Source organism: Lagopus muta, chromosome 6, assembly GCF_023343835.1.
Source record: "Lagopus muta isolate bLagMut1 chromosome 6, bLagMut1 primary, whole genome shotgun sequence".
NCBI lineage: Eukaryota > Metazoa > Chordata > Aves > Galliformes > Phasianidae > Lagopus > Lagopus muta.
The window spans coordinates 50252744-50272999 of NC_064438.1; the positions used below are offsets into that span (position 1 = coordinate 50252744).

The following is a 20256-nucleotide window of genomic DNA, read 5'->3' on the forward strand; positions in this document are numbered from 1 at the left end:
TGACGAATTGGCAGCTGAGTCATTCTTTGAGGTGAAGGTCCTTGTACATGTGGCTGAGTTTGGAAACCTCTCCTTGAAATACCCTGAATGAATGTTATGGGTGAACCTTGCCATTCTCAAACTTTCAATTAAGGCAGGCCTGGGATGTCAGCCACTTCTTCAGGACATTCCCAGCCCAAAGGGTTGGGTCATTCCGTTTGATGCTGTTTTCATATAGAAGGGCTTCGTTTTGCCCTCTGTGTTGGTATCACCAGTACCTGCTAAGACACCACACAGACAGTGGTTTGCCTCTTCAACTAGAGCAGAATATTGCAATCCTAGCAATATTTGCTGCAGAGGCTGTTCAAGCTGCTCAAGTATAAAATATGAGTGGCTGAAATATTGGGTTTTGAACCTGTATATCTCTGGTTCGCAAGAGAAACTTCAGACAGTGCTTATGTACATCAAGCCATGGTTTTATCTTTCCTGAAAGGCATCAAGAAAGAAGCTGACAATGTTTTTCATAGCTATATTTAGTCTTTAGAACAGTGTCCCTCATTCCTCTACTAGGGCACAAAGCTGACAAGAAACCAATATCAAGTACAATCTCACTTTCTTTAAGGATCCTCAGGGTAAAACACAGACCTCTTTAGAATCTCATGTTCTTTAAAGAAAAACAGAAGAACCAGCATTATTACAAATAAGCAATAATAATAAGGATTTTATTAATAATAATAATAATAAAATAAGGAAGAGAAATATCCATGCTGATATACATAAGAATAAAATTATTTCGCAGTAAAACTGCTGGGACACTGGAGCAGAGACACAGAAAGAGGTGAACTCGCCATCCTTGGAGATACTGAAAACTCAACTGGAAAATGCCCTGAGAAAATCAACCTAATTTCAAGACCAGTCTTTGTTTGAGCAGGAGCTTGGACCGGATGGCCTCCAGGGGTCCCTTCTAACAGAAATTACTCTTTGGCTCTGTGATGCAGACAAGGGCTTGTGCCTTTCTTGGGTGGGATAATGGCATCATACTCTGCCTGGCAGACAGTTGATTTAGTATTGCTTCTCTCTCTGTGAGAAGGTTGCACCCACCTGGAGCTGACAAGACGCTGATTCACCCAGCAGCCAGGTCACACCACATCCAGCAGGATCGCCCTGAGAAGCTCCCTAGCTGAAGCTGACCAACATGAGTGTGTGTCATCCTGCATCTCCATGAACTCCCAGAGAACATTACCTCTAAACAAACACAGTATTTCAAATACAGCTGACAAAACAAAGCCTGGCAGCTGAATAGCACACCCTTTCCTACTGAAAACCCCCATTAAAAGCTGGCAATTTTCTTACTCATCACACTAGCTTGCCCACAAAACCTTTCTCTTGCCTGTACTTCAGAGCAGATCCTCTTTTCATTGGCCCAGTACAAAGCTTCATTAATAGCAGCTGCCCGTTCAGGAGGCTGGGCGAAGCTGTAGCTCATTCTGAGCTTCTGTGGACCTTTCTTCTGCCCAAATGGCATCTTGTTCCTATTGCTTTCCTAATGACCATTTGAGCTGAAAAAATATGTGAATTTCCCTCTTCAGGTTTTTTTCTACAGGTGAATGTTACATTTTTCAAAGCTGTTTCCATTTTTTTTTTTGTGCATCCAAGGGACAGAAGTCCTACAAGTACAATTAAGGTTGCATAAAGGATCTCTGCTGCATGTTTTGATCATTTTTGATTAGAAAATTCCTGACTCAAAGTCTTTTTCTGCACAGTTTTCACTTTAAATTTGCCTGCTTTTACAGCCCTGCGATGAAGCTGCTGTGCACTGTAAAAAGACTTGTGTCCTTTCACATCTACAAACCTGGAAGTGGGACAAAGGACATTCAGTAATTGGATGAGAGGTAATGTGCTTAAGGGGCACCAGGAGAGGTTCAGGTTGGATATCAGGAAACATTCCTTCTCTGAAAGAGTTGGGATGCAGTGGCACAGCTGCCCAGGGAGGTGGGGGAGTCACCATCCCTGGAGGTGTTCAAGAACCATGGAGATGTGGCACTGAGGGACGTGGTCAGTGGGCACCTTAACGATTCTGTGATTCTATGAAAGCAGAGAGACCGATGCAGTGCCTTTGTGAGACTTCTGCATAGCACAAGCTGGAGTCTCTGCCACCAACTCACGCAGCAAAGGGAATTAGTTTTCCCTTATTATGTGAATGTGCATCTGCTGGGACTCAAGCTCATAACATCCTGCATCATGAAGAGCTTCCAGCAGTGAAAATGGATGCACTGTGTGCCACACTCAGAGCTTAATTACATGGCTACTAAGCAGACCAACTTCCTCAGGTAGGAAAACTCTTCAGGATGCATTTGGACACATCGGCCTCTGGTGATGTGTCATAGTATCGCTGTCGCCATGCTCCCTCATCGAGGTTACTGAAACTTTCAGCAATATACCCATGCTTCCAGACACCTGGTGACCAGCACGGCTGCCAGCTGACACCCAGCTCTTCTTCAAACACCTTGTGGCTTTGGCAGGGCCCTGGAGGCAAAGGCAGGAGGAGGCGAGCCTGTTGTGGTGTGTCAGGTATGCTGGAGGCACTCTGGGTCAGACTCACTGAGCTCATGAGCTGACATGAAAGCAGCTCAGAAAGCAAAGCTGCCAGGCAGAATGCTGTATGACTGACGTCACTCAGCCATCAACACTTGCAAGAGGTCACAGGGCCCTCTGCAAGCCACAGCCTGCAACCCCTCACCTGGCACATGGCAGGGGGAGGCACACAGTTGGAGCCATCAATTACCTTTTTGTTCCTTGCACAGTGTCATTGCTCAGAGCACCTGGAGCAAAAAGGAGGCTGCAGAGAGCACGCACGGAACCAGCAGTTACACATCAGACCCTGAGAGCCTGCTTTGAGCAATTTGATACCAACACAGGGAACCAATGCCGTGTGGATGCCGTACGTCCTCCATGGTGAGCCACGTCTGTCCCTATTTTTATCACTCTGCTCTGGCCCAGATGCAGCAAACACAACAGCCTGGGACTGCTTTGCTTGTTCTTAGAGTTCTTAGAGAAATATTCATGCAAAAGCACCCACACCTCACCCACCTCCCAGCTTGTAACCAGCATCTGCTGAGAAGATGGGCAGCTTTCCAGGCTCCTGCAGTACAGCAGGGATGTGGTGGGGGAGCAGGGACAGTCCTGTGAATACTCCAACTGAAGTGCCATGGTTGGCAGAGATAACGCTGCCTGAGTTCATAGGAGATAAAGCAGTTAGGAATGAATTAATGCAGAGACAAAACACTCTCTGAGGACCTTTGGAGAAACAGTCAGGAAGTTATGTATTGAGGAACAAGAAAACACAGGGGTTTTGCAAGGGGATTTTGCAAGGAGAGGCTGCAGAGGAGGCACTGGTGCCATGTGCCCTAGGACAGGCACTCTGCCATGTTTCTCACACAACACAGACCCTGCATAGCTCACAGTGAGCAGGATTGCTTAGGTTGGACATCAGGAAAAAGACTGGCCCAGAGAGCAATGGGCATGGAACAGGCTGCCCAGGGCACTGGGCACGGCCATGAGCTGTCAGAGTTCAAGGAGCATTTGGACACCGCTCTCAGACATAGGGTTTGGATTTGGAGTCAGGATAGAGTTGATTATCCTTGTGGGTTCCTTCAAATCAGGATATCCTATGATTCTCTGAATCTATGATAAACATGGGTGTGCTGATGGGGGGGAATACTTTGCAGGACAAAGCTGGCATGAGGACAAGTAGCACTATATTGTCAACAATCTTAGGCAGGAAACTGAGATGCATCTAGAAAGGAACAGTGAGAGCCCTTCAAGACAAAACTTGCTGTGTTTGTGCAGGGGATTTGCAGGAAGTGCTCAGCAGCTCACACTCTTCCAAGAGAAATACTGCCCAGTGTCCACCCCAGTCCCACAGGGCACAAACTGCAGTGGTTCTGGGGCTGTTTGCTGGTGATAGAGTGGCAGAGGAGCTGGCTGCATGCCCTGGGTGTGCCTTGGGTGTTTCCAGGGCGTACTGAACAGCTGGAGAGTGCGGAGTCACATTCGTGTTCTGCACCCACTGCAAAATGAGGTGGAAAAAGAGCCTTGGGAGCACTGCAGGAAGGCAAAACCCTGCATTAGCAACCTGCACTTCCCCAGAGCACAACCAGCAGAAGTGCTGGATGACATTTTTAGCTGAGACTTCCTATCCTTAGTGCATACGTTTGCACGTAAATGGCTTTGCTGGCTGAAGTAACAGACTTCTCATTTCTGCAGCCAGAAACAGCTTAGAAAAAAAAAAAATATGGGTAAGCAGTAGTCTTGTGATAATTTCTGAAATGAGTGTTTGTGAAAGGGTTCTAAAAATTGCCTGAAGTACCAGCAGTTGTATTGAGTTGTTTTTAAGAAGTCTACTCAGAAATATGCAGGCACATTCTTCTACTTCCAGTTTCATTTCTGCAAAATCACCCTCCTTTTTTAGCCAGGCAGTAAATGAGCCCAGCTGTTGTGTCCTGTCCAAAGGGCTTAGCAGGCACTGCACAGGCTCACGTCAGGAATTCAGCAGCAGCCAGGCTGTGCTGCACAGAGTGAGGAATCATAGAATCATTAAGGCTGGAAAACATCTCTAAGATCACCCAGTCCAATCCCAACTCACTCCACCATGCCCTCTGACCACTTTCTTCAGTACCACATCTCCACTTTTCTCGAATACCTCCAGGGACAGTGACTCTGCCACCTCCCTGGGCAGTCTGTACCACTGCATCACACTCTTGCTAAGAAGAAATTTTCTGTAATATCCAAACTGAACATTCTCCAGCATAACTTAAGGCCATTGCCTCTCATTCTATTGCTGTTACCTGGTAGAAGAGATCAACCCCCCCTCCCACCCCCACTACGACCAAGATGTTGCAGAGAGGAGGGGCTGCAGGTTTGGCAAGGTGGCATCCTTTTGAAGATCCAGCAAAAGCATCACAAGACAAGAGCCAGAGCATAGTTCTCTAACTAAATCACTGACCTGAACAAGCTCCCTTCAAGCTTGCAGACAGTAATCCCTCTGACTTCCATCTCTAAAAGCAGTACTACCAAAATCCATTAAGCTACCTTCTCTTTTCACCTGCTTTCTCACATTTATCTTGTGAACAGGTGAAGTCCGTGAAGAAGTAACATCCCTGCTGCTTTCAATTGCAAAAGTGAAGGGTCAGGTTGGCTATAAAAGCTTTCCTGAAAGCTGAGGGGCTGCGATTCTAATCTTGTGTCCTATGACAATGCAGCAATCACTGGGCACTGCAGCTTATTTTGGGAAGTGTGTTCTGGTTATATATATAGAAAACAGCAGAGTAGGTGATGTCTGATTCCTTTCAAGGCTCTTGTGTGACTTAGAGGACCAGCTATCAGACTGGGCTCAACTGCAGGGAAAAGTCAATAGAATCTATGAAAAAAAAAAAGAGAAGAAATGGAATTCCTCGCTATCTACGAGGCAGCAATTGTGTATGGAGGAGACAGAGCTTGAGGGTGCAGTGTATGGAAATAGAAACCTGAGGCTATCCCTTCCCCTGCCTTCCCAAAAGAAACCTGCTTCCATCCCACTGCAGAAACACCACAGTGAGGGGAACACATGGATCTGTGCTTCAGAGCAGAAACATCCTGGTGATGTGGAGTCACAGCAGGCATCAAATCAGAAAGGAAATCAAGGAGCAGCACAGGGCACTGCCAGGTGTTTCCAGAGGTGGCTTTTCCACCCACGTGGATGAGGAGAGATGAGATGATCTCCAGCAATCTGCTGCTTTGAAGGAAAGCGCAGTTCTACGTGCAGACAAAATGCTTCCAGTACTCAGCTGCTAACCATGGCTGGAAAGATCCCAGTGCCTACTGCAGGAAACAAAATGTTTAACCCCTTGGCATGAGGAGGAGAGTAGCTGTTGTGCTGCTTTCTCTGTGAGCTGCACAGAGGGCTGGGGTTGCCTTGAGCTCATGCACTAGCTGATTTCTCCAGGTGGGCTGTGGCCTAATGTCCCCATGGGTCTCTGGTGTCACCAGGCAAACTCCTCACTGTGCTGGGTGTTGGACCAAAGCTGAAGTACCTTTGCTGACTCAGAAACCAGCAATGCAAGGGGCAGATGTAATAAGAAGGTCTTCCTGAGCCTATAGTAATGATGACCACCCACATCTACCTCACTTAGAAATATTGTCACTTTCCAAGCTAGAGAATAAAGCAGAAATAGGGTACATAGAAGTTTCACCTTAAAGCAAGACTGACAATCACTAATGTAGGTGATTGCGTGTCTACCTTAATCCAAACTGTGGAAAAAAGTGTTCATTGCTGAGGACCCACAAAAGCCTATAAGGTTCCAAAGAATGCTCTTTATTACAAGAAAAACTGGCATGCCAGAAGGCACTCCTATTTTCAGCAGCTGAACTTGTAAAACTGAGGAAGGGTGTGGGAATTAGAAGGCTCAGCAAGATAAAAAGAACCAAGATTTCCTTAGGTTTTCATCGAATATGGAGATATTTTTAAGTGCCTGTCAATGGTCTTTGACAAAATGCTTGGGGACTCTATGAATATCTGTCTTCCTTTGGAGGATTCAGATCGAGGAGCTAAAATATGCCTCCTCTTTCAGAAGCGAGCTCCCCTCCATTTGCCAAGGCCAATAGTTCTGGAAGTCAAATAAGTTTCCATACAAGTAATTTCTGCCCAATAAACTATCTAAAGAGCACAGGACCACTCAGGAATTGGAAAAGATCTGGGCCTTACAGGTTTCAAAGGGACCACATAAGCTACTGGCACTCCAGATTGCTTGTACAACCAGCAACCTCCATTCATGTGGTGGGACAGAGGCATGGCTAAAGCTGCAGTTGTCCTCTAAATGGGTTTGCTGATATTGGAACAGCCTTGGCCAGCAAACTGTGGACAGTGGCAACTAACCACACAAGTGGAGGCAGAAGCCAGCAGCGTGGATCTTGTGCTTATGTGTGAGACCAGACAGGTCCAGGCTCATGCAGAATCATGCACCAAACATGAATCGACTGTGTGATGTTCTTGCAAGAAAGGTATTCTTGGCTGCATTTATAGGAACATATTAGCTAAAGCATGAGAGGTAATTATACCATGCTACTAATTGCTGATGACTCCTCAGCTGTGCTCCTGTGTCGATGAATAGTTGTCCAAGGAACAGGCCCATGATGAGTATCTACAGGAAAGCCACATAAGCAGGAGAAACATGATGCTATTCTGTGATGGAAAACTAGAGGTGTTTGGTTGCTTAATCTATAAGAGGAAATGCCAAAAATGGGAAATGGGGAAACAGCTATTTTCTGTGCATAATAAGGGATGACTTACATCTATTTTATTACTTCACTAATTCTTATCACTCTTCGGACTGAAACTATAGGAACATCTTTATCTTCTTTTCGGCCATACCATATCGATAGCACAGATATATATTAATAGAAATACTCCAGAAAGTTCTCAGTGAGGCAGTGCCAAAACTGAAAGCAATTCTGCAGTGATGACGCAAAATTCCATGTAAAGTTCTGAGCCGATTCAGCGAGCTTGGATCGGTTGGGCTCAGTAGTAAAAATACTATAATTGCTAGTCTTCAGTCATACAGCATCATCCTATATAACATCATCCCATAGCCGGCTAGTGAGAATGCACTTGCATCACAAACTGGTGAATGTTCTGGTGTGTGATTGTCATGAAACACACCTGACCTTGGAAACTGCACAGTCACTGTATGTCCAGACCTGTTCCATGACACCAGGCCCTTCAGTGAAGCTGACTTTGCTGAATAGTCCTCTGAATTTCTATAAATGCAGCCTTATGACATGAGATCAAGAACAGATTTTCCATGATTTATACTTCTGTTGACTCCATCCCTGATTAATTTCTATTACCAACTTCTTAATGATGCTCTAACTGCTTAACAAAACCTGTCTAAAGCATTTTCATTTTCAGTCCTATCATTTATAATTATTGGACTCACTGACCCAAGCCCTGATTGCATCCCATTGGCTGAGTTCCCAGCTTTACCTTATCACCAGACCCGTCTGGCCATTGTGACTCTTGGCTGGATTTGGGCATGATCACCAGACCTGCCCTGCTGTCATGTCAGATCTCAAGTTCTATCTCATTCTCCTTCTTGTACCTCTGATTTCCATCAGCTGAGCATACCAGTGTTTTTGTCATTAACTAGTCTTCGACTCTCATGTTTTCCTGTCTGTTATGTCTTCCTAATGTCTCTTTCTGTATCGTGTATGAACCTCAAAAAGTCCTCTTATGTATCTTGTATCTTCAAGTTTCTCCACAATTACCAGAGACTTCATCTCAATGATCCGTGACACAGGGGTTCATGTGGAGTGCATGTCTATGTTGGGGTCTCCAATCCTGACCAATTGAGTACATCTGATCTTTTTTGGAGACCACGATTAATAAATCCATCCTGAACCCAAGCTGAATTCAGCCACCAGTGAAGTTGTGAAAACACTGTGCATAAAAGGATTAGTAGCTTGGGAATCAACTTGTGCCTAGGAAGAACAAGATGAACCGGAAACAAAACTGAGGATGCTTGACACAAAACTGAATTAAAGGGTTATGACAAAAGAGGGAGACATAATATGTCAGTAGCACAACGGCTTTGTAGAAATGAGATGATAAATTGGCTTGTGCTTTGGAAACAGGAGTGCTGAGAAATGTTTCAAAACACTGAATTGAAATGAGGCTGTTCTGATGCTTTCCAAAGCTTTTGATAATCTTTTTTTGAGGAATATTTGCCCTCATTGCTGTAAACTTATTCAGACTTTGCAAGGAGACATCTTACAACTCATGTATTACAGACTCCCAAGGATCACCAGCATAAAGTATAGAGCTCCTGAAGCTCCTGAAAGGTAACTGTTGTCAGTAGATTTTAATTTGCCATATCTATTTTTTGAGTTTATAATTTGAAGAAGGTTGGAAACCACAAAGCATACATGATATGCGTGTTCCTTTGGGAATTTATGTTCAATAAGATGTTTTGTAGGCAATTTAGGATTCCTAATAAATCAGATTTGAAAGCACATATATATATATATACATACATTCTGTCAACGTAAATGGTCTCTCTACATTAAGGTCATACTTCATAAGCAGGTTTCTGTTTTAAAGGATGATTTCAAGTCTCATAGTCACGAATTGGGTTAGACTGTCCCTGGAGAGGCTTTTAATCTAGCTTGGACACTACCGGACTTGCCAAAATTAACTCATGCTTCCAGACAAGTGTAATGATCAGTGATAGCTTCTGATCTAAAAATCCATCAGTACACCTCTATGTTGTTTAATCAAACAGTAGTGCTACTTCTGATGTAAACAAACTTAGCAGAGGCTAGAAATATTTATTCACCTTTTCTGCAGGTCACTCAGAGTTATGGTTTGCTAGAATATCTGAATGCCGAAGTTGGCAGGGCATAAAAGCAATGGCATAAAGAAAATACCAAAAAAACATAGTCAGTTTTTTCTATAATTGCACTGCTATGGATGTGCTACTCTTTTTTTTTTTTTTCTTTTTTTTTTTTTCAGACTTCATTTGAAACAATGCATGAACCAATGTACCTGCTGAAAGACACTGACTTTGTGTTGGAAGAGTTTGACTAGATACACTGAAAACTGATAACCTCCTGACAAACTGAAAAGGACTATTTCAGATTTGCTTTGGATTGACAGAGTAGAGATGTTCAATAGAGCTGGGCCTGTCTGGGTGAATCTGCTCCTTAGTCAAACAAAACAGAAGCTGAAAGGCAATTCAACCACAGCCTATAAACAAATTCCAGACTACACACCAGGGGAGAAGAGAAGCTTCTCATGAATATGTTTATACTCAAAATTAGAAGGTTACTTAATCCCCATGGCCTGATGCTTTGGAGCAACTCTTTACTACAAGACTGAGGAAACACCATTTTCAGATGAGGCTCGATTAGCTGCAAGGCCTGTCTATGGTTGTAAGAGAGCAAATGATGGGCTGCATGGGCCTGTCAGTGGGCCCCCTTCAAAACACTGCCTTACTTGTCATGGTGGGAACCCTTGGATGCTGAGTGTTCTAGAAAACTCAATTTCCACTAGGTTTCTGAAAGTGACCCGAGGCTGCTCATTAAGATCAATGCAAGGCTGAGCTTTTCAAACCTCCTTTCCCACTGGTATTAACATGAGGCATCTGGAAGGAAAGAAATAGACTGTGGGTGATCGATGACTGGCTACAGATTGGTCTGAATAAAACAATTTTATGAAGACTTGTCATTAGAAAAAGATCAATATAAAAATAACAGTAGTGATATCTTACTCAGACTTGCTACCAGTCATTATACTATCCCTTCCAATTAAGAGTTTATTGCAGGAGACGCTCCATCTCATACACTGTCTTCTGCCACTTACACTGACTCCAAGTGCATGCTAAGGGTTGCCATTGCCAGAAATTTCACAGGGAGTGACAGTGATGATGGCATCTGTAGGGATGGGTGGCACCATCTTACCCAAGGCTAAGGCCCATCAGCGAGTGGTTGGACCGTACCCTGGAGGAGCATGTAGGGTGACTGTGGAAAACAAGGATGAGCTGCAGGGTGTAGGCTAGGTCTAATTGCAACAAGGTGAAAGGGAACAGGATGGGATTTTATTCTGCTTTCTTTTCTTATGTCATAAAACTAAAAGATGTTGGGCAAACCACTGCCTGACAACTTCATTAAAATTTTGTTTTGTTTTCCTTCAGTATTTTGTCTCTCTCTGCCCCCTTTTTACAATTTAACTTGGCTTATAAACATCTTGGTTATCATGCTCACAGTCTTGTTTTTGAGTATTCAGAAGCTGATAAAGTTCGGGAACTAAAGAAAACAGGATCACGAAGGACGCTGAACTGCATCAGTGTGTTTCTCTCTCGTAAGATGCTTCTGGTTACCTTCCTGAAATACAGGTTTCACAAGGAACTCCTCTGGCGCAGAAGTTTGTCTGGCAAAACTAATTGATGTGAAATGGTCCAATTATGAAACACGCTGCACTTTTCCAATTCTAATGGGGAACTCTGCTATGATTTATGTCCTGTAGGAAGAGTTTACAGACTTGGAATGCGTCTTCCTTATTTTTGCACTGATAAGCAATATGACTTGTTTGTGTTTGGCAGTCCCCAGGACCAAATGCTGGCAAATAGAAAGGGTAAGAATTGTTCAACCAAGAGTTCATCTGCCCTAGCTTCTTCAGCTAATGACCAGCCTACATGTGCATGCCTACTAATAAAACTGAAAGAACTGTGTTCATTATCATTTCATGTAGCAAAACAGAATGGCATCCACACCAAACAACTGGTACATACCCCACCACAGCTCAGACTGACCTAAAACAAAACGCCTGGCATTTTCAGGGACCATCCTCCTCAGAACCACCTTTCTCAATGAAAGTTCACAAGTGATAGGAGAGCAGGCAGAGAGCTCACTCACAGAACTAGCTCTGAGCGTCTGATGTGCCTAGCAGGTTCCTCTAGCAGGAAGATTTTCCAGGATCCTAACGCTTAAATGTCTCCTGCTGGCAGCCAGCTTGAGCCCCCAGGCCTTCTATTCATGAGCTCAGTAATAAAGCACTTTTACTACTTCAGGTTCATAGCTAAGCATTTTCCAAAGCAGAGGGTACACCCATATGGAAATTAAATACTGAGAAGTCAGAGTTTTTCCAGCTAAAACATTTCAGGTGCTTAAATTTGCCTGTCCCAAACATAAAAAATTCCCAGCAAGGCAAATGCTCTCACGAGTAAACAGCTGATCAGGACAAACAGGTCAGCAGCTAGCCCAGTGACTCTGAGGGCCACTGCCCACTGCTTTACTGGACTTTGAACAGCATTTCCTACGGCATATTGTTAAAAGAGAAAGCAAGATAGAGTGATCTTGTCACATACAGGAAAGTTCTGTTTATAAACCTTATTCTTAACTCATGTTTTCTGCACGTGAACTTCACAGATTTGGTACAGTACATCTACACGGCCACTTGATTTTTTTTATTGCATGAATTGTTACTGTGCAACATGAAAAAGCATCTGAAAGCAACTGATTTGTTTTCCATACGATTCATTTGCATTGCCTTCATCATAATCCATTACTAAGGCAGCAGAGTAGGAGTTAATAGTGCCATCTTCTCTCTTTCCCCTGCAGAGATTTAACTATGTAAAAGATTGATCTAATGGCTTAGCGCTACAGAAATACTTAAAATTTATTCCCTAAGCCCTGGCCCTGTGATCCACCCATTCATTTTGTGGTAGCTCTGACTCATGTTAGGCTATTCTACAATCCAGTTTGTCTCATTGAAGCCACTATATTCTTTCTTCCTCATTTTTGCTTTTTTTTTTCCCCCCTCCTGTTTTATTGCATTAAATCAGCTCACAGGAGTTGGCCATGCAGCAGAATCAGCACACACAGCCAGCAGCTCTCTGAGCAGAAATATCAGTACTGATTTCCAGCAGCAGTGAGCTGATAACTTAGCTCACCGCATCTCAGGAAAACATACTGAGCTATCAGATCATGTGAACATGCCTCATCTATACTGTTTAGAATCTAATTAGCTTAACTCCTACTGGAGGTTCTTTTGGACATGAAGAGACTTCATACAGTTGTTTTTGCATGCTCGCCTCTTAAGAAAGCACCCCTCAACTGAAAGGTGGCAACACCTGTAGCTATTGCAAGCATTTTTTACAGTGAGCATTGAAGCAAAGCCCAGGAGCGTGCAGCTGTCACTGAAGGAATAACACAAGCACCAGCCAATGTAATTACTGTAATGCAAGGCTGGATGCGAAGAAAAAACAAACACCAGATTTAGCAATTAGAGGTAGGGGTGGTTTCCACACAGAGAACTTTATTTTCCTAAATACAGCAGTGAAAAAACAAACTTTTAGAAGAAGAAAAAAGAAAGAAAAAAAAAGAGGATTTTATGTCTATATGTTTAATCACTTTTTCTAAGACAAAAATCATTTACATTCTGATAACTCACATTCGTAAATAAATAAAGGCAGCAGGGCATAACATTCAAATGAGTACCCTGTAAAATTAGCAATGTATTTTTATTAATCAGGAATATAACACTGCAATACTTAACCTTGAATTTGTATATACACAAATGCCACACCTTACACAGCAGTAAGTCAGGACATACACCATAGGAGCATGTACAATAATTTACGTTAACAAAAGCCTCCTCCAAACTGGTAACAGAGCAAAAACCCTCTGAGAGGTGAGTAACAAAAATAAAGACTGACATAACCAAACAAAACCAATTCAAAGGGAAATACAATTAACAAGTAGAAATTATGAAGTATCATTACCTCCCCAAAATATCCAGCAACCTGTTTAGCTCTAAGGTAGGTTACAAAGAACACAGAAAAGTTACTTTACTTCAGTAGAACACTAAAATGCAAGCTTTTGCAACTTGGTCCATTTACATTTTGCTAATTATTTAGCCTGCCATATTGAGAAGTTGTGTGTTCCTCAATGTTTGGATATAGAAAGGAATCATTACATTCTTCAGAACAAAAGCAAGACTTTGAGAAATCTCTGCTTTTTCCTTTTCTTTTTTGGTTAAGCATATTTAGTTTTCATTCATGCAAAAATTGAATTGATCCCATTCCAGATGAGGATTTTACCATAAAATTTAAATAATCAATTGATTAGATAACAGAACAATGGGAAAAAGCTTAATCCACACGGTATCGTGCTACCAAATCCTAGTCAGTTAATGAAAATGGCACTAACCTTACACATTTGCCTCACTAGAGATGCAGGCTTGACTTTTTAATTCAGAGAAGCTGAAAGACAAGCAGAGTTAAAATAGATCTGAAAACTATACTTACTCATTTTTTGCCTAAGTTCAAACACTTATAAAGCTACACATGGCCTCCAAAGAACACCACCATTAAATTGTTAAACAACCTACAAGAAACCACTGCAGAACTGACAGCAATACAAAAGAAAAATGCATACTATTACCACACTACTACATTCTTACATTTCCTAAAAGTTTAAGCATAAACCAGAGATTGAAGTTCAAACACAGAGAAATCTTGAAATGAGTAAAATAATTCAGGTGTCAAACATCACTATTCCGTGTCAGCCATAAAATCTATGAATACAGATTGGAATTTCACCCAGAAGAAATGGTTTTATTTATTTATGTATGTATTTTTAGGTAAGGGCAGATACATTCAACCAGGTTGTATCTCTGAAGAGCCAGGGAGAACCCTGCAGCAAATGTTCTGTCGTTGCCAAACTGTACCTTAGGTACTTAACTGGAAAAACAGATTGGTTTTGGCAAGTAAAATGCAGAGAAATCACATGCACGCTCACAAAACAAGATATACTCACACTCTGAAGTTACACAGGCTTTCAGCAGCATCTGAAAGCATGTTGCAGAGGAAGAGTACTCTCTCCTCCTTGTCCCCGATCTCCGTATTTACTTTAAAATAAATAAATAAATTCATCTTTAAATAGAATATATTTTTCCAAACTTTGATGCTTGTTGTCAGGACGCCATACAGCAGTTCTCACTTATTGTATTACATTAACTTGAGATACGGTGGAATTATATATGCATAATAAATCCAGTTTGCATCAAGCTGCCAGTAAACAGTTTCTGTATCCACATAATGGTGCATGTTTGTGGTGTCCTAAAGGCACTTGTCTCTCACAGACAGCTCTGTCTTATTTAATAGGTTAAAAATATATCTAAAAATACTTTAACATCCGAAATGGTCTTTACTCCTTAAAGAGGTGCAAAACATCACCTATGGAACATTGATTCATTAATTCAACATGAAAGAGCGAAGTGCAAAGTTTCTGTAATTAAATATATCTCTCTGTATTCATTCATTTTAATGCCATGCTCAAAAAAAAAAAAAAAAAAAAAAAAAAAGCTAAAAACCATGCTATAGTAGAAATGTGATAGGTGCTAGCAGCCACAAATGAAAGGTAGTGCATAAAGTAGTACATTTGAGCTTACTTACAAAGCTTATTTATAATTAAGCAGTGAGTTACAAGGAGAGACGAATGGCAAAAGTCTTTTCCAAGATGTGCCTAAAGCCACACCTGACCAGTATGAAAGATCTATATATGTATATATATCACACAAACGTACATCATTAGGGATGCCTTTATATCTAGCTATCTAGTTTTACAAAAATAATTCCAAAATGCTCATCTGCTTCAGCGTAACTTCTGTTTTCATCCAATAGGAAAAGTCAAAACCAGACAGAACAGCAGAATTTTAAAAAGATACCCAAGTAGCATTAATAAAGTTCATTGCAGTTTTCAGGTGCTAATGGATGGCAGTGTGAAATCCTCAAAACCCAACTCATCTGGCCAGTACGTATCTACAGATTGTCCTCTTCAAGTTTCAGCTTCTTAAAGCAAACATTATTAGAGTATCCATCAGCAGCAGAACTGTTCTTGCAAATCATAGGTCACAGATACCATTAAAAAAGTGGCTTTGCCTATGTGAATTTGAAGCTGGCATTATACTTCTGCTAAGGAGGAAATCTAAAGAGATCTAAACAACCAGAAAGTGCGATGGATGGAATAAAACAAGTACAACCCAAAAGGCAGCAGGTTTGGTTTTTGGTTTTTTTTGCATTTAATACTTTTCATCAAAACAGCACATTAAGAGCATCCAGACTGCTATGAAGTTACTGGGAGGAGCCTCATGCTTAAACACTAATTTTCATGTCCAGCTTTCTTGAAATAGTTCTGCCAGTACTGCACCACAAGGAATTTTCTGCATTTTGAAATATCTGCATTCTCTGAACATTACAACAGGTTATTAAAAAAAACAACAACAACAATCAGGCAACCAAAAAAAAAAAACAGATTAAAAAAAAGAAGCAATTCAGTCAACTGTTAAGCTGCTCCTTCAGAGAATCACATTCCATTGCTTACAGCATTGACCAAAATTGCTGATGGTGTACTGACAGTTGCCATGGCAAGTGAGTGACTGCGTGGGATAGCACGCATATAGCCAAGGTAACTTTATGCAACCTCCATGATTTAAGCAAGCATAGAACACCTTATGTGCTGCCAATGTAACTATAATCCTACATGACGTGCCGCAGGAAAAAAATGTTATTTTATGTCAGGCCATGGCTCCTTCAGTACTCCCATTCATCTGTTTTCATGTCCAGGTAGTAAAGGATATTCTGTGCAAGCTTTACTGCTTGCTTTCTGGCAGCCTTACATCGCTCATCACCTTGTGGGTCAACAGCATCAAGTGCAAGAAGTTGTTTTGTAAGGAGTTCTTCCAATCGCATGTAATTTTTATCTGTTCTATTTCCATCAAAAGAAATCACCTCCTGCTGAATTTGAGACAAGTTTCCAAGAACAGTCCAAACTGCTTTATGAGACTGATGTTCTGCAGCAGTCTGCTCTGCGTACATCTGCCTTTTCCCAAGTGCTTCCTTTAAATCGATGTATGTTATGAGAGTTTGTACTTCTATCACAGCTCTTCTCCTGGCTTCTCTAATACAAGGATTTTTTCCCGGACTCACTTCATCTAACTGAGCAATTAATCCCTGCAGTTCAGCCTTGGATCCCAGATACAAATCAGAAGCGTTCTCTGCTTTCAAAAGTAAAGAATTAACTTCCTTCATTTTCTTGCGGATTTCTTCTATTTTTAGAATGGACTGATTTTGTGCCAAATCGTAAGCATGAGTAGAATCCGCTTCTTCATCTAAGTCCAGGTATTTCTGCAATTTATTGATCTCTTCCACGACCTCCTTCCTGTAATTCCTTATTTCCGTGCGACCGCAGACATCCAAAGCATCCAAATCAGCGACGAGGCCTGTGAGCACGCAGCCTAAGTGCCTGCAGGTATCATTACTGCTCACTCCCATCAGAAGCGCAATAAGAGTTCCTCTCGCTTTGTTCACCTCACACATCACAGAGTTAATCTTGGAGACAGAAGGATGCGCATCATTAGAGAGCGGCAGGGAGAGCTGTCTCTTGGCGCAGCTCTCTATGATCTCCTGCACGGCACACACTTTGGTCAGGGTGCGATACCTCGCTTTGCGCAAAGAAACCTTCCCTCCGGTTTTCACCTGGGTGAGCCTCAGCACGATATCCTGGATGCCTTCTTCAAACTCCTCGTTTACGCAGTTGCCTCCTTGGTAGAAAGGCGTGATCTCGCGCTCCACCAGTGCCTGTGCCTCCTTGAAGATGGCCTCGATCTCCAGCCGGCGCGGGTGGTTTGCGTTCTGCTCCAGCTCCTTCAGCAGCCGTTCCGTCTCCTGGGCAGCTCGCTTTCGGGCCTGCTGGATGTCCCCTTTGCCCTCGGTGTCCACGGAATCTATCTCGAACAGCTGCTTGGTGAGGGACCTCTCCAGCTTCTTGTAGTCCCGGTCCGTGGACAACCCGCTGAAGACGGCCACTTGCTGTTCGATCTCTCTGACTTCTTTCTGTATTTCGTGCAACCGTTTAATGGAAGGGTGTTGGTTCCCCATATCCATGCTCTTCTCTCATCCGGCTTCAGACGAACTGCGAGGAGGGCAAAGAGAACACGGCGGTTAATCGGGTGCCGCGCCATCTCCCAGCGCCGCTGTTTACAACTTTCCCCCGGCGCTGCGGCCGCACCGACAGCCCTGTCCCGTCCGCGGGCTCGCACCGCTCCTTCAGCCCGGGGCTGAACCCGCTGCAGGCGCAGCGCTCCCCCCACCCCGCCCCCGGCCGCCCCTTCCCACCGCTCCGGCGCTGAAGGCGACGCGGCCCCGCAGGCCCCCCCCGATCCCCGGCTCACCCGGCAGCCGCCCCCGGGCTGAGGCACGGCGGCCCGGCGCGGCGCTGCGCCACGGCCGAGCGGTAACGAAGGGCGCGGAGCCCGGAGCGCGGCCCCGCCCCGCAGCACCGCCCTCGGCTGCGGGGCCGCCCTGCCCGCGCGACATCGCCGTAAAGCGCGGCCGGCGGCGGGGGATGGCGGTTGGCGGCGCCGTGCGGGCGCTGAGCGCCGGCGGCTGCCGCTACGGCCGCTTCTCCTCTTCCTTCTCCTCCGGCGGGGAGGAGCGGGCGGTGAGTGCGCGTCGCGGTGCGTTTTAAAGCCGTGCGCGGCTCCGGGATGCTCGTGAAGTCTCGGCGTTGCTCGGGAACGGCGCTAACGCCGGTCATCCCGCGTGTTTCCAGGGGCCGCGCTTCCGTCCCCCCGCCGGCTCCCGCAGGGACTGGATCGGGCCCCCCGATAAGCGCTCCAACCTCCGCCCCGTCATCTTCTACGTGCCGCCCCGCGAATCCCGGCTGGAACGGCGGCTGCGGGAGCTGCGGGAGGAAACTCAGGCGTGGAACCAGCGCTTCTGGGCCCGGCAGAACACCGCCTTCCAGCGGGTGAGTCCGGCGCCGCTGGGGGGCGGCCTCGGGCCGGGCTGGGCGGGATGGCGGCGTTTAAGGGTCCTTTCTAACTCCAGTGACTCCGTGACAGGTCCTGTTGCGCTGGCAGTTGCAGCTTGTATCGAGGCTGAAAGCAAGGCCGCATTCAGCTGTGTTGTGCTTTCTTTTGTGATTGCACCGAAAGGTCTGGAGCACCTCTCCAATGAGGGAAGGCTGAAGGAATTGGGCTTGTTTAGCTAGGAGAAGAGAAGGCGCTGGGGAGACCTCATTGCAGCCTTCCAGTGCTTGAACGGAGCATATAAACAGGAACGGGAGCGACTTCTTACACACAGTGATAGGACAAGGGGGAGATGGCTTTAAGCTAAAAGAGGGGCAGTTTAGGTTACATGTTTAAAAAAAAATAGATCTTTATTCAGAGGGCAGTGAGGTGCTGGCACTGCTACTCAGAGAAGCTGTGGGTGCCCCGTCTCTGGAGGTGTTCAAGGCTGAGTTGAGTGGGACCCTGGGCAACCTGGTCTGCTGGGCGGCAGCCAGCCATAGCAGGGGTGTTGGAGCTCGCTGACCTTCCACACTAAACTATTCTATGATGCTATAAGTTAGGAAGAATAGGAGTGATTCAGTAATTCATTATTTCTGAGCTTTGATCACCATGTCCTCCCTGACCTTGTGAAGATTTTGGCAAAAATAAAACTTTTTAAAAAAGTTGTGTAGAACTGCTTTTTGAGTTTGAGAAAATGGTGAAAAGATCATTATTGTGTATACATCCAAATAATGACAGATTTTAAGGCTGCATGTTTTTCTGAACACAGAAATTCTCAGTTACATACTTCGTTTTATCTTCACTGTTTGTTTGTTTTTGTAAGGTTTGGATGTAGAAAAACCAAGTTAGTGGTACTCCACACTTGAGTTGTGTGTGTTTCAGTAGGACACATGTATGAATCGATTGATGCTTGCAGCTAGCAGGTTCATTGAATCATCAAATGGCTAAGGCTGGAAGTGACCTTAAAACTTACCTAGTTCTAGACCCCTGATGTAGGCCCACCAGCTCAGGCTGCCCAGGGCTCCATCCAAGCTGGCCTTAGGCACTTCCTAGGGTGTGGGATGGGGCACCCACAGCTCTCTGGGCATTAGTTCCAGGGTCTCGCTACTGTCTGAGTAGAGAATTTCTTTCTAACATCTAACCTAAATCTTCCATCTTTCAGTTCATAGTCATTCCCCCTTGTCTTATCACTATCAAACTATGCAAAAGAAGTCTGTCTCCTTCCCAGTTATAAGCTCCCTTCAAGTACTGGAAAGCTGTGGTAAGGTCTTCCTGGAGTCTTCTCCAGGCTAAACAAGCCCAACTCCTGTAGTCTTTCTTCATAGGAGAGGTGATCCAGCCCTTTGATCGTCTTCATGGCCATCCTCTGGAGCAAGTCCTAAAGGATCTAAGCAGCAGAGCTTTATCAGTTTAACACAAAGTCACTGTGCTTGGGAAAATGTTCTGTTGATGTTTCCAAATTTAATGAGTGTTGTTTGTTATTTCAGAGGGTATTAGGCACTGGGCCGTTACATGATTTAAAAATAAAGGCTTACTTCAAGGACTGAATGCCTCAAATTCTAATGTGGAAAAAAAATCTTTTAGGAAAAAGAAGAATTTATCTACTCAAGACTGAAAGCCAAGGGTCTGGAAACGAGAGATGAAACAGGTTAGTGAGACCTTTGTACAGTTCAGGATACATTATGAATTCTGTTGGACTTCAGATTTTGCTAGTTATGTGCTGTGTGTTCTATGCCAAGTAATTGTTCAGAGCATGCATATGGAAAGTGAGATCTTCTGTTTCAGTGTTTGTCCCCTAATTCCTCCTTGCCCAGCTGGAGGTAACATGCTGAAATCCTCTTCAAGTGATTTAATCGTTCTGCAGCCTAAGGAGGAAGAGGCTTTCTTGTCTC

At 44.1% G+C, this 20256-nt stretch overlaps 2 protein-coding genes across 7 annotated transcripts in view; one reads left to right on the forward strand and one right to left on the reverse strand.

Moving 5' to 3' along the window:
* Positions 1–15568: 15568 nt before the first annotated feature.
* On the reverse strand, positions 15569–17855 carry BAG5 (BAG cochaperone 5). Its single transcript, XM_048947378.1, has 2 exons — positions 17744–17855; positions 15569–17484 (listed from the first exon to the last, which is right to left on the reverse strand). The coding sequence occupies exon 2, from the start codon at positions 17454–17456 to the stop codon at positions 16104–16106; it is 1353 nt and encodes a 450-aa protein (XP_048803335.1). The 5' UTR covers positions 17457–17484; positions 17744–17855; the 3' UTR covers positions 15569–16103.
* A 45-nt stretch (positions 17856–17900) lies between these two features.
* Positions 17901–20256, forward strand: part of LOC125695282 (kinesin light chain 1) — a 58922-nt gene continuing 56566 nt past the window's right edge. For 5 of the 6 annotated variants that reach the window (XM_048949503.1, XM_048949505.1, XM_048949504.1 and 2 more), the window contains exons 1-3: positions 17901–18012; positions 18124–18321; positions 19949–20012. In XM_048949503.1, coding sequence (XP_048805460.1) covers positions 17917–18012; positions 18124–18321; positions 19949–20012 — 358 coding nt within the window. In that variant the 5' untranslated portion in view covers positions 17901–17916. Of the gene's footprint in view, positions 18013–18123; positions 18322–19948; positions 20013–20256 lie in introns of those variants that run through there. The other variant, XM_048949511.1, reaches the window with a different exon arrangement.